The sequence below is a fragment of the Petromyzon marinus genome, chromosome 2, assembly GCF_048934315.1.
Source record: "Petromyzon marinus isolate PM22_M1 ecotype Great Lakes invasive population chromosome 2, UKy_Petmar_22M1.pri1.0, whole genome shotgun sequence".
Lineage (NCBI taxonomy): Eukaryota > Metazoa > Chordata > Hyperoartia > Petromyzontiformes > Petromyzontidae > Petromyzon > Petromyzon marinus.
Genome location: NC_133668.1, coordinates 6,964,506 through 6,978,474, shown reverse-complemented (window position 1 = coordinate 6,978,474; position 13,969 = coordinate 6,964,506). Strand labels below are relative to the sequence as shown.

The 13,969-nt window shown below is 48.2% G+C and overlaps 1 protein-coding gene and 1 long non-coding RNA gene across 2 annotated transcripts in view; one reads left to right on the top strand and one right to left on the bottom strand.

The window, feature by feature from the left end:
• The window catches only part of CFAP46 (cilia and flagella associated protein 46), a 70,601-nt gene that overhangs the window by 34,596 nt on the left and 22,036 nt on the right, over positions 1-13,969 (bottom strand). Inside the window, exons 23-34 of the mRNA XM_076069230.1 lie at positions 13,216-13,397; positions 11,227-11,358; positions 10,092-10,266; positions 7,834-7,894; positions 7,431-7,581; positions 7,094-7,277; positions 5,743-5,941; positions 4,695-4,873; positions 4,218-4,364; positions 3,580-3,735; positions 2,349-2,497; positions 1,065-1,163 (exon numbers count right to left, since the gene is read on the bottom strand). Of these exons, the coding sequence (XP_075925345.1) occupies positions 1,065-1,163; positions 2,349-2,497; positions 3,580-3,735; positions 4,218-4,364; positions 4,695-4,873; positions 5,743-5,941; positions 7,094-7,277; positions 7,431-7,581; positions 7,834-7,894; positions 10,092-10,266; positions 11,227-11,358; positions 13,216-13,397 (1,814 nt within the window). The remainder of the gene's footprint in view (positions 1-1,064; positions 1,164-2,348; positions 2,498-3,579; positions 3,736-4,217; positions 4,365-4,694; positions 4,874-5,742; positions 5,942-7,093; positions 7,278-7,430; positions 7,582-7,833; positions 7,895-10,091; positions 10,267-11,226; positions 11,359-13,215; positions 13,398-13,969) is intronic.
• On the top strand, positions 7,203-7,694 carry LOC142927709 (uncharacterized). Its single transcript, XR_012944637.1, has 2 exons — positions 7,203-7,290; positions 7,418-7,694. It is a non-coding gene; the product is annotated as an uncharacterized LOC142927709 (long non-coding RNA).

Genomic DNA, 13,969 nt, shown 5'->3' with positions numbered 1-13,969 from the left:
TTTTATGAGGTGGTGATGGTAGTTAAGCATCCGATACAGGGTACCTCCTAGATACCGAGGGTGTTTGTCATGCCTTTGCTTCGCCCCGCAGAAGTTAATGTTCAACGTTTTCGAAGCTTGTCTGTTGTTCAGGTGGAAGGCGGAGACGACGCTCTTTGATGGGTTAGGCTTTATGCACCAATTCTTGAATTCTTCTTCTAGAGTCTTCAGATCTTTTTCGAGGACTGCCTCAGTGTCCTCCATTTTCCGTGCTTGAGTTGCGAGTGCGATATCATACGCATATGTGAACTTACGGCAAGATGTCACTGGAATGTCGCTAGTATAGAGATTGAACAGCGCTGGGGCCAGAACTGATCCCTGCGGGAGTCCGTTATTCAATCTTCATGGGCTGCTGGCAACTTCACCAAGGTAGACTGTGAACCATCGGTTGCTCAGCATTTCAGTGATTAGTCTAATTGTTGGGCAGCAAGGCATAGCTTTCGCAAACTTTAGCAGGAGTCCCTTCCGCCATACGGTATCATAAGCTGAAGAGAGGTCGATGAAAGTTGTTGCTGTTTTGAGCTGGCGTTCCAAATCGGTTTCGATGTAACATGTTAAGGCATGCACCTGGTCGCAACAATTTCGACCAGTTCTAAATCCTGCTTGTTCCTGGGGAACTATTTCAAGCGTGGGCATCAGCCTTTTGAGCAGAAGCCGTTCCATTAGTTTGTAGCAGACGCTGAGTAGGGAGATAGGGCGGTAATTTTGAGCGTCTAATGCATCCTTGCCTGGTTTCAGAATGGCTATTATCCTTGCCACTTTCCACTCCTTTGGAACGATGCCTGTGGAATGGATGTCAGTGAAGAATGTGGGTAGCCATTCTCACTCTTGGTCTCAAGTTCTTGATGAATTCTGCATTCACCTTGCACTGCACAAGGGAGGCTGCCATCAGTGGGTTCCCTAGGTTATACAAATAAACTATTGCAGGGCATTGGGATGATTGAGATTACCTGTGATGTAAGGCCTTAATGAGATGCTGAAGCCGTTAAGCAAGCGCCACTATATATGCAAATCATAATACTGACCTGGCCAATTCTTCCAGAGGCAGTGGAACAGAGCCCACGGCCTTCAGATGAGACCGGGCAGTATCGTGCATGTTTAAGTGAGTGCACAGTTCGGCCAAGCTGCATACACATACAGCACACACGCACATAATACTCACAAACAAACATAAAGAGCTCTCACACACCATACACAGTGCACACACAGCACACACACATATTACTCACATACGTATGCACAGCACACACACAGCAGAATGCAAATGTAACTTTATATTACAATCATCGTTTATAAACTAATTATTTCCTCATTCTCATATTTGTCTCTCCACGTAAGAAGCAGAAATAGATTGACGAATTGGCATGTTCTGTTTACTTGACAACCCTTACTAGTTGGCTGTGTCGGGTGGTGGCGGGTTTGAACTGCACGTAGATTTACGCGATCTAACCCAAAAAACCTCTATTGAGGAGAAATAGTTTACACAACCCATTAGACACATGGCCTTCAGGCAGTGCTTCTTATCAACAGCATTGGATAAAGACAAGCAAACTCTACTGTACTGAACCAATTATATGGATAGACCGTGTGGCTAATGAGTAAAACATATTTTTATGCTTCAAGCGATGAGACAAATATGGGAAGGAGGCATTATGTATTTTGTTATTAAGATTCTCCACAACGATTACGCTGAGTGGTTATTATAATTATTGTAATTCACAGTCATGGGGGTCATCATTGTGACGTTTGTTTACCCATGAAAACTTCACCGACTTTCATGACTTTTTTTCAGGAGGGTGTCTTGCCAAGTTGTGTACTGAGCATCAGCACTGGTGAGATGAAGACGGCTGGTAGAGCTGCTGGCCACACCACCCTCTCTCATAGGTGCGCTGCATCGCCAAGTCATAAGTACTGTCCAACAGCACTTGCCCAAACAGTTTATTAAAGGCGTTATTATACTGCATATGTGTGGATATGTGTGTTTGCGCATGGTTTGGGAGTGGTGGCATAGCGGTTAGCGCGCTGCGCTACGAACCAGGCAACGAGAGTTCAATTCCCATTCACGGCCAACACCGGTGACTTTTATTTAAACCGGTCCTGGGCCTCCCCTAGGTCGACTCAGCCTCAAATGAGTACCTAGTGCCGTGTGTAAAGGTTACCACTAGGGAGACAAAGGCAGTTGGGCATGGTGCTGGCCACCCCCCCACTCGTGTGCCGTATCAGCCTTCATAGGTGCTTGCGAACAGCACTTGCTCCTAGAGTATGTTAAGGCTATACGGGGGATTTTTGTCTTTGTGTGTGTGTGTAACCGTAAGCTGTAGAGTTGCCCCAGCCCAGCGTTGCCCCTCTCGCTCGTGCACAAGGCGAGCGCCAGCTGCAGCACGGGCAGAGCCAGCAAGGGGCAACGCAGCTCACAGAGCAGCTGGGCCAGATCGCCGAGAGAATCCACAGTGACATCCTGTACAGAGAAGCATATACAGGCAGTACATACAGCCTGTTCAGTGTGTACCCTACACAGCACAGCTAGCATAAGTAGTGTATCCAGGAAGTACGCTACACAGTATACCGGCAGCACATACAACACAAATACCCCCTAGTAAACCCTGAAGGAGACACATGCTGGGTTCACAATTCCAGTAGCAGATGACTCAATTAATTGTCGTAATTTTAGAAACAATTCGGCTATAGAGAGTGTCGACATGATAAACAACCCCCATATAGCCTTTAATACGCTGTCCGGGGAAGCGCTGTTAGCGAGCATCTACAGAGATATGCAGAGGCTGGCATGGCACACGAGGGGTGTGTGGCCAACACCACGCTTCGTCGCCTTTGTCTCCCCAGTGCTGGTGCATAATAACATGACAAATGATTGGTAAACATGAGGAAATGGGAGACCCTGAGAACTGGAGTGGGGGGATCTCTTTTTGAGTGACAGTGTTACCACAGCATGATGTTTCCTGCTGCTTGATTTCCTACTCGGGCACCTTTCTGTGTAGAGTTTGTATGTTTCCACCCCCTGTCCTGCAGTGTGTATGTGTGTTTGTGAGGGAGTGTACGTGTGTGGAGAGTGTGTGTTCCTCTCCTGTTCCACATGGATTTTGTCTGGGTTTTCCAGTTTCCTCCCATTGCAAAAAAGCCCCTATAATGTAACTGATATTGGCCATAGCTTTAAAATTAAAACAATATAAAATGGGGTTGGCCAAAGACAACAATGCTGATAAACTACCTGAAAATTACTAAATTGGGATTAGACACAGCAGAAAACTTGGCAAGGCCCTGTTGAAATAAGACAACACCATCGTCAAAACCGCTGACGAATGTTATTGACTAACGTGCCGGGTATTGAGTTACTTATGCTTGTGCACCATTGCCAGTGCCATATTATAAAATAACTCCTCTTGAAAAGAGTCTTGAGACTCAGTGAGGCGTTTGAGGGTAAACAAACGGGGAAATAAATAACAAATGCATATATATATAATTTCTGAGGGACCTCTGCGTGGTTGTAATGTTGTCAGGGTTGTGGGGCAGTGGGGTTGGCACCGGCTCGGGGAAGCTGTCGTCGCTGAGGAGGGCGGTAGCCAGGGCAGCTCGAGTCTCCTCGCTCCACTCGGGCGCTGCCCAGCCGTGGAGGCTCGAGGGCAGTGGGGCAGGGCTGCCCTTGCGACGAGGGGCATCCCCACGTGCTGGGGCAGCAGTCTGTAAGAGCAGCGCACACACGCACCCAACATGAGCGGTGCGGCCACGGGGAGACGGAGCGGATTTACGGGCACAGCACAATGCACATTGTTCACACGGAATGTGTTTGTTTTATCAATCAAGAGGCATGTGCAGTGTGTGTAAGGGTGTAACCTGTATCCAAAAGAGCAACCACTGCCATTAGCACCGGTATTTCCTTAGAATATCTGTACATGTTGTCTCATTGCATATCAAGGCCCTAGACTTTATACAGAAAAACGGCAAATTCTCGTGCGTCAACGATAGCATGGCTTTATTTATTTATTTCACTTATTTACCCATGAAAGCCTCACTGAGTCCCAAGACTCATTTTCAGGAGGGTCCTGCCAAGTTTTCAGCATTGGGACGTTTGACCAATACCAATTACATTGTATATATTTTTTTAGCTTTGAATCACCATCCCCAACACAACATCAAGAGAACATCTTTACATCTTTCCTCACTTTGCTCCGCTTGGCAGACCCCGAGGGAGTCTTCTTGTCCTTGTGACTCTCTTTCCCGCTGTCGTCTCTCTTGTCCTTATGTTTGCCCTTCACACCATCGCTTTTCTCTGTGGGCGCGGTGGCAGCGGTGGGCATCTCCAACAGCAGCTTAGACAGCGAAGGCCGTGGGGGGATAAAGAGATATTCGTTATTTAATAACATTGTTCGTGTGCGTCACAAAAATAACAATTTTAAGGACAGGAACCAACAAAGTCAGAATTTGGCCAGATCACTACGTGGCCTAACTCAAATATCAATTACGACTTATTATTGCTGAGGTTTTAGCAATCCACCATTATTGATGAGGGTTAATTCAGAAATTACTCTTCATTGGCGAGGGGTTAGCCGTCAGCAGGTGTGGTCAGCAAGCGAATGTTAAAGCGATGTAACCACAGTGGTCTAAATGTCACGCCGCTGCCACTGCGAGTCGCTGCTCACCTCCCACACGCGCATGACGCATGCGAATGCAGACAGGGGCCCGTGCATCAGGGGGGCAGCATGGCCCCCATGGCACCTCCCCAGCACCGAGCAGCCATCCACCAGCAGCTGCGCCAGCGAGTCGAGATCTTGCACGCGGGCTTCCTCCGGCCAGGCACGTGCCCAGCTACTCACATTGCCTGCACACAAATACACAGATCCCCCATATAGCATTTAACCGAATCGCAATGAGTTAGCTCCTATTCAGGCTGGCATGGCATATGAGGGAGTGATGTTCCCAGAACCATGCCCGGACGTCTTTCTCTTTCCAATGCTGATGGTGACACCCCGCACCAGGCTCTCATTTAAGGCTGAGTCTCCCTAAGGGAGACCAAGTACCGGTTCATATATTCGTCACTGATCTTGGCCATGAGCGGGAATCCATCTGAGGCTGTCAGGTTCGTAGTGCAGCATGCTAACCAATGCGTCACCGCGCTTCAACAACAACAACAGCCGCCATTCGCTACTAAGTGGCAGTGACGTCACCATGGCACTTGTGCCAGGCTTGGTACACTCCGAGGCCACGTGAAGTATCAAAGGCTCGCTGACAAGAGGTCACAGGACAGACCCAGGTGCCATGGGCTACCTGAGATGACTGGCACACACCAGGGTAATAGGAGACAGGAACACTCTGTGCGTATGTCTGCGTATGTCGGGGGCGGTGGCGCAGTGGTTAACATGCTGCACTACGAACCTGGCGACGTGAGTTCGAGTCTCACTCACGGCCAATATCTGTAGCAAATATCTGAACTGGTCCTGGGCCTCCCCTAGGTCGACTCAGTCTCAAATGAGTGCCTAGTGCAATGTGTAAACATGGTTACTAGGGAGACAAAGGCGGCTGGGTGTGGTGTTGACCAGTCACCCCGTCATGCGCCGTGCCGACGTTCATAGGTGCTCGCTAACAGCACTTGACCCAAAAGTCTGTTAAGGCTATACGTAGAAACTTTGTATTTGTGTGTGTGTGAATTGTAACACCCTGTGTGTGTGAATGACGCCGTGCATGTGATACCATGTGTGTGCACATGTGTGGCAGCTTCATTCGTGCCCGTGTCTGGTCGCCCACACGTGTCTCCTCGACGCGTCGTGATGAGATTATTTCCAGCGTGAGTGAGCAGCGTCACTGCGTCCTGGCATGAGGAGCCCTGAGCCAGCGCCCAACGCGATAGTTCCCTCAGCACCAGCACCCGCATATGCACACACTCGGGAGCCTGGGTCCACAGGGTAAGAGACACAAAGAGAGGGAGCCAGAGAGAAAAATAAAAAGGAATAGTGAGACAGAAGGGTGAGAGAGAGATTGGGAGAGACAGAGTACAAAAGAAAGAGATGGAGACAGAGAGGGAGACAGGTAAAGACAGATAGAGACAGGGAGAGAGAGAGACAGAGAGAGACAGACAGGGAGAGAGAGATAGAGACAAAGAGATAGAGACAGTGCGAGACAGAGAGAGAGACAACAACAATGCCATTTGACACTTAGTGTTGGTGACGTCAGAATGGCACCTGTGCCAGGCTAGGCACACTTTGAGGCCACGTGAAGTGTAGAAGGCTCACTGGCAGGAGGTAAACAGGACAGACCGAGGTGTTATGATTGACTGACTGAGATGACTGGCAGATGCACCACCTGTGCTCCCGACGATGCCACCTCAGTATTTTATCCGCCTGGAACTCTACTCGTTATTGTGAACGTCGGTCCTCCGCCTTCCGTTATTGCTCGAAGTTGACTGTCTCCAATTGCTAAGTAGCTTCAAAGTTCACCTTGCTTGGTACTGCTCAGTAGCGTCTTTCATGAGCCTCCTGCACAGAGGCTAATCTTGTCACCGCTGGTACCAGTCATTGTCCAATCATTACATCAGTCCATCTCTAGCCCATGATGCACCTGTTTAGCCCCCGTTATCATCTGTGCTCCCCACATGCACAACTATTGCACCTACTGAATACCCACACATGCACATTAACTGCACACACAGCACGCACAAAAGAAAATGATCCCCCATATAGTTTTCACAGACTATTTGGGCAAGTGCTGTTAGCGAGCACCCACGAATGCCAACACGGCACATGAGGGGGTGAGTGGGCAGAACCACGCCCGGCCACCTTTTTTCTCCCTGATACTTATGTTTACAGACTGCACTAGCTACTCAATTAACGCTTAGTCGATCTAGGGGAGGTCCAGGACTGGTTAAGATATTCGTCACAAATGTTGGTCATGAGTGGGAATCGAACTCGGGTTACTGGGATTGAACACACAGACACACACCGCATAGTGAACACACACCATCACTGAACAGACTGCACACACAACGAACACACGTTGAACAAACACAAGCACTGTGTACACTGCGCACGCTTCCACACAGTGGCACCTGCAGGGCGAGGAGGGCATGGCGGTAGCACAGAAGCTGCTGCGCAGGGTGCGGATGAGCGAGCGCCAGCGACAGCCACGCACGGGCGCACGCCCGCTCACCGCCCTCACGGAAACGCGCAGACTCCAGCTCCAGAGCCTGTCCAAGTCGCGTCTTCAGCCACACGCGGCGGCGGTAGAGAGGCCTGGGAGGACAGGGTGATTCGTTTACCCCACTTGGTTCTATTGAGCCTGGTCTGTCTGTGTGTTGCATTGGTTGATCCGTATATGGATACCCCACTGGATTCTATTGAACATGGTCCTTCTGTGTGTGTTTGTGGAAAAGCCACTGATCTCACAGGCGGTGGTTTCCGCGCGGCGTGGAGGACAGCGCGTGGTTGACGGTCGCCATGGCAGCGCCGAGATCTCCCGTGTCCTCGTGAATCTGACTCATCAGCAGTGCGAGCCGCGTCCATGCTGCCAGTGCCTCCTCTCCCCAAGCAGCACCTCCTGATCCAATCAGACGCACCCAAGAAAATAAAGCAAACCCGTGATATTATGGGTAAGCAGTTCACTTTATCGCGAAAATGAATAAAAGAGGCAGTACGGTGGTAAAGTGCTAACACTTGTGCCTCCTAGCAAGAAGTTCCTGGGTCCGATTCCCAACTCTGGCACCTTTATGTGTGGGGTTTGACTGGAGTTTGGGAAATGGCCAAGTAATGAGATGCACAAGAGCGATGCATCGTCAAAGCAGCACCTCACCTGGCATTCTCTCCTCCTCTTTCTCCTCACACTGGGACGTTTCTGATGGCTTCACGTCACACTGCCAGGCACGACACATCACCATAATCACCACTAACAATGTCATATTTTCATTGCCATCGCCATCACCAAACAATTTTAAAACATCATCAGCAATTTCCTAAACATCATCACCAACACATATATTTGTCATGTATCATCACCAGCAACGTCATATGTTCATTACCATCATCATTAACAAATGTATAAGGACAGTACGGGGCCTTGTGGCCGTAAATAATAATTGAGGAGACAGGGACAGACAGGGCCAAATGAGGTGAGAGAGAGTTCTGGAAAAGGGGCGTGGCTGAGTCCGAGAGGGGGATAAAAGGCGGCGTGGAGCAGGGCTCTGGGCTGCTGTTATGGGGGTTCGAAGAGACCGTCGTCGCCGTCATCATCTTGGAGTGGGTCGTCTTCATCATCTTGGAACGGGGCACCTTATAGTCTTGGAAGGCAAGGGAAGGTTTATATATATTGTCTCCGTGGCTGCTACGCCATCGCTCCTATCTAGTCAGCCAACTACATCGGGAACGTCATGTAGCAGTTATATAAGTTACCCAGCTGTACATAGTCACTTGCGGTTATCCATTATATCAGTGAGTCAGGCAGACCTTAATAGATTATAGATATATAATTTAACAAGACAGTGTCTCTGAGTGCTACATTACAAATGTATTAACATCATCATCACCAACACTTTCATAAACAATACTCATCATTAGTGATGGTGGTTTATATCCACGGCTGTACAAAGAACAGCTCGGAATCTGAAGGTTGTGAGTTCAAATCCTGGTTAGGGGAGAGGGTTAACTTGGTCATCATTCCTCCCTCTGGGGTTGACTAAATGAGTACAACTTCTTGACTTAAAGCTTTCGTGACTGAAGGAATTCATATTCTTTGGGTCTTTCGGTAAAGCCAAGTAGATAGAAAAAAAATATCACGACGCTTCGATCGCAACACAAGCAATCGTCATCAGGTGAAAAAATGTAAAGCGGGAGCGCTGCTGAGGCAGGGTGTTATAAAGGTTTGAGATGGGCGTAGCCCAAGGGTCATAATCGAAGTTGGCAGGGCTAGAGATGAAATTTGCATGTCAATGTAAGATCGGAGAGCTGAGCTCCTCCACAATGACAAAACTCCCGCTATAAAAAAACATTTTTCCCCTGTCTCAGCAGCTCTCCTGCTATTTTTTCACCCGACGACGATTGCTTGTGTTGTGATCGAAACGTCGTGATTTTTATTATTGTTTATTATTATTTTTCTATCTACGTGGCTTTACCGAAAGACCCAAAGAATATGAGTACAACTTCGTGGTGAAGTCAACAGTGGTTGTCGTATGGATACTTTCCTCTGCCATAGGAATGGGGATTTTCCACCGCTGGCTCAGGGTTGTAAACAGTAGATAAGCATCAATGCCTCAATGCTCATTTGAGCAGGAAATAACTTTGAAAATCAGCATCTACTGTATAAGACATTTCCTTTGTCCATTGCAGCATCAATTCAGGGCTCATTCTGGCTGAAAGGGACTGGTGACATGTGGTATTGATGATGGCTAGTGTAAAACCTGTGACTGAAGTCAAATGTTATTTACCCTTGAAATATCAAGAGTAGCAAATTAATAATAATTTAGTACTTTGGTATTTGCGCCATTCTTGATTTATGAAGGACCGCCGTCTCACATTCACATGCATTGCGGCTCTTGAAATATTGAGGTGTTTTACCGAATTCGAAAATAGGGCTGTTCTTGTTATTTTGGTTGCCGACCCTTGTTCTTGCACAAGGCTATATCACACAGGAAGGTGATATGTTTCACAGACACAGTCTGCAGCAGTTTTGCAGTTTGGGGAAATATTGCTATGTGTAATCCCGATTGAGGATTATGTAGCGTAATATTGTAAATTGAGCAAATTTGGACCATCATGCCTGCACACTATGACCTGCTCTTTTCGAATGACCTCAAGGGATCTTTAGTGTCCACTGTGAAACAGACGGCATGTAGTAGTTTATGGTTAATATACCTGCTCATGGCCAGGATTGGAACCGCGAACCACTGCAACAAGCGGCAAACGTGTGCGACCACGGGGCCATGATGTTACAGCTCAAAGATGTTAGACTGATGGAAAATTATGAAAAACCAAAAAGCGTTTTGGGGAACATAGCATTCGACAAAGGGAGGCCTTTATCCAGCAGCAATCAGAGCCTGGCTGATGTTGATGCAACACCTTCTGACGGAGCCGTTGGGAGCCACAGGAGTTGCTGACGATGGTGAGGAGGGCGATGAGAGGAGCACGGAGTGGCGCTCGGCCCAAAGGGCATGGGGCCACCGAAGCACAGACATTCCACATGTGCCGCACAGCCTGCAGCACCAGCGCCACGCTGCCCGCTCGTTCCCCAAACCTACAAAGACAAAGATTCTCCTATGTAACCTACATATGCTATTCGGGCGAGTGCTGTTAGTGAGCACCTATGAAGGCCGCAACACTACACACACACAGAGACACACGCACAGATAAACACGCACAGACTTCCACATGGATAGCTACATACAAAGACAAAGACCCCCCGTATAGCCTTAACATACTTTTTGGGGCAAGTGCTGTTAGCAAGCACCTACTATGTCCGGCACATCACAAAAGAGCGTGGTGTGGCTAGGACCACCTCATTGGAGAACAGCCCACAGAAGCGGATATCATAGACCTACCTGAGATCTTTTCAAGTGACCTATGCTTCATATACAGCAGACGACAGCACTTTCCCACTCACTCTGCCACTGAGAGTAATGTTCATTGTATTATTGTGTTATTGGATTATTATATTATTACACACAGGTGGACCAGGTTCAAAACTCACTCATATCTTTTTCAGGAGGGTTCTGCCAAGTTTTCGCAGAAGGGGGCGATGGTGCTATGTGTAATGACAATTGCGTAATTTGCATGAAATTCTTTAGCATTGGAATAATCTTCCAATTCCAATAACATTGTTTTTTTAGCTATGAGAGGAAACCAGAGAGCCTGGAGGAAGCCTATTCAAAACAGGGAGAAGATACAAACTTCGCACACTCACACACTCCCACATGCACTCAGACCTACTCACACTCACTAATTCACTCAAAACTCACAAACACTCTAAAGATGATATTTTAAATCCAAAACCATATTTCAAAAGTTTGTTTTTCTTGTGCCATTGTTGTTGACTGGGCTGAAACCATCAACAAACTACAATTGCGAACCTGGCTTTATTACAAGTCAGTCTACGTGAGTGTCTGGGTCAATGTGTAAGTCACTGGTGCTCGGACTGAGACCACCAAAACTCACTAGACTTCAGACCCCGGTTAAATCACAGGCTCTGTGACCGTACCGGGCGGACTGCAGGAAGGCGTCGGTGGCGAGTGTGAGCGCAAGACTCCCATGGCCGTGCCGGCGTGCCACCGCCTGACCCTGCACAGCTGCCGCGACACTCAGCAAGCGCCACTTCTCCTGCTGCCTGTCCCTGTAGCTCAGTGACACACGTAACGTGACACACACAGCGCATTGACGCTCATGTAGCACAGTGACATACTCACACACAGCAAGTGTGTGTGTGACATACAGAACAGGGGGAGATTATATGAACTCACACACACTCACACGTTTACACACTCTACAGAAAAGGGAGAGAACATACAAACTCCACACAAAGGCACCCAAGAAGAGAATCAATCCCAAGCCCTTCTCACTTTGAGGCACAGGTGTTTACACGTTGCACCAGGTACTAATTTGAGACTAAGTCGACCTGGGGGAGGCCCAGGACTGTTTCAGATAATCGTCACTTGTGTTGAGCGTGAGTGGGAATCAAACTCCGGTCGCCCGGTTCGTAGTGCAGTGCGCTAACCGTAGCACTAAGTACAGTATTCAGTGAGTATTTATCTTACTAATTGTTGTCTAGGAATGTGTTTTAATAGGGTTTTTACATGTTTATTTCAGTTATTTAGTTTTTAGTTGATTTGGTCTAGTAGAAGAGTTCCGCACAGGTTCTGGGTTTCGTGTAGGTAGCAAATTTCCACACGGGCTCTGTATTTGAGCATAGGTAGCAGAGTTCAGCACGGGTTCTGGGTTTGGTGTTGTCTTGGTGTGGTCTGGGATACCGTAGTTGTTTTACACCTTTGCGAAGCTTGGGAATTGATGATGCAATGAGAATTGGTAAAATGTATTTATTTATTTAAGGGGCGCCACGGTGGTGAGATGTTATCTCCCTCACCTGGTATGCAGGAGGTCGGGGGTCCGATCCCGACCCAGATGCCCGTATATTTAGAGTTTGAATGTTCTCCCCGTGGTCGTGTGCATTTTTTCCCCGGGTCCTCCAGTTTTTCCCTCCACATTTATAAACATGCATTTAGACTATTTATATTACTTTTCTACTATACATGTGTAGTGGACTCAAGTGGACACTCAGACGTACTGGTTAGAGGCAACACATTTATTAAAACCAACGCGCTAACACAAAGGGGTAACTGCCCCTTTACCAGATGTTAACCTAGGGTGGTAGTCCACCGGGCTAACTACACTAGCTGCACGGGGAGTAGCTACAACGGACGGGACCCCAGCTTGGGTCCTGGTCCCGGGTTGGTCTTGTCTTGAGGCAGCATGTAGAGTCTTTAGGATCACAACAAGAGCCGGTCCCACTGGGAGACTGGCTTTTATCCCCCGTGGTGGGGCTCGCTCCGCCCCTCACCACGACCCCCTTCTCGAACCAACAAGGAGGATCTCTCCTGGACACGTGGTCCCCCCAGCCCCCTGTTTGGGGGTCCTCGGATAGACGCCCCCGGTTACGTGTCCTCCGGGGTCAACCAGAGTGCCATGGCCCCGTGGAACCCCGTTCCCGAAGCCGGCATCCACCCCAGCACCCTATTCTCTAGGGATGGCATTGCACCCAGCGCAGGGTGCCACTGGTTGCTGTCAGTCGGTGCTGACAGTACAATGTGTGGCGTGCCTTTGCCAGGCTGGCCACACACACAGCGACATCCAGCGATGTCGCTACACATGTCAAAATGATACGCCATTTTGTTGAGCTATCATTTGTCACCAGGTCGCTTTTGAAAAATAAGCTAATACGTCAGTGGGCTTTGTCTGGTAGGATGGGGATGATTTAGTTTCATTTGTATGTGTTTGGGTGATTTGTTTACTTTTCTTGTACTTTGCACTACAATGATGTTGTTGTTTGTTGATGTAACATTCTTACCCGCCCCAAATGGACATCTGTGAAAAAGAGCTTTGTAGCTCATCGGATTCCTCCAGTATAAATAAATATTCTGATTCTGATTATCTCTGTGCCACCCTGTCGATCGGTCGCTTGCCTGTGTGGCCTTACCCCTTAAGAAGTCGGCACCGTTGCCCTGTGACGTTGGCCCCTTGGAGCCGCAGGGCATTATGGGAGCTCTGCAGGGCCAGGGCCTCGTGCTGATTAGTCAGAGCCAGGGTAGCGATGCGGGTCCACAACTGCAGCTCTACCAGAGGTTGCGTCCACTCACAGGAGGCGGCCTGATCGCTCACCTGCATCAGAAATACAAAGATCCCCCATATAGCCTTTCAAAGACTGTTGGCACTGGGGTAGGTGGCCAGCAGCATGCTCGGCCACATTTGTGTCTCCATTGCTGATGTTTACACACCGAACTAGGTACTCATTTAAGGCTGAGTCAATCTTGGGGAGGCCCAGTATCAGGTCAGATATAAGAATAACGATCTTTGCATGTACAGGCAGTCCCCGGGTTACGGAAGGTTTAGGTTCCTAAGAACGATCCGTCACCTGATATTTCCATATGTTCGAAAATGAACCATTTTTCCCAAAATGAAGATAAAATCCCATAGCTGGAATAGTTTTACCTCTCCTACCCGATTACTAGTTCGTTTTCTCTCAGTACTGTATCTCTCAGTACTGTATCAGTACTGTATCACGCCGTCATCCATTCTCTATCGCAACCTGTATCATATCACTGTGCATACGCTCTGCACTTCCTATGATTCTTTAATTTCATTGAATATATACCCTAACACTACCCATAATTCAAATAATGGAATATATACTGTATGCAATTGCTTATGAATAACACGATACATTTTAATAT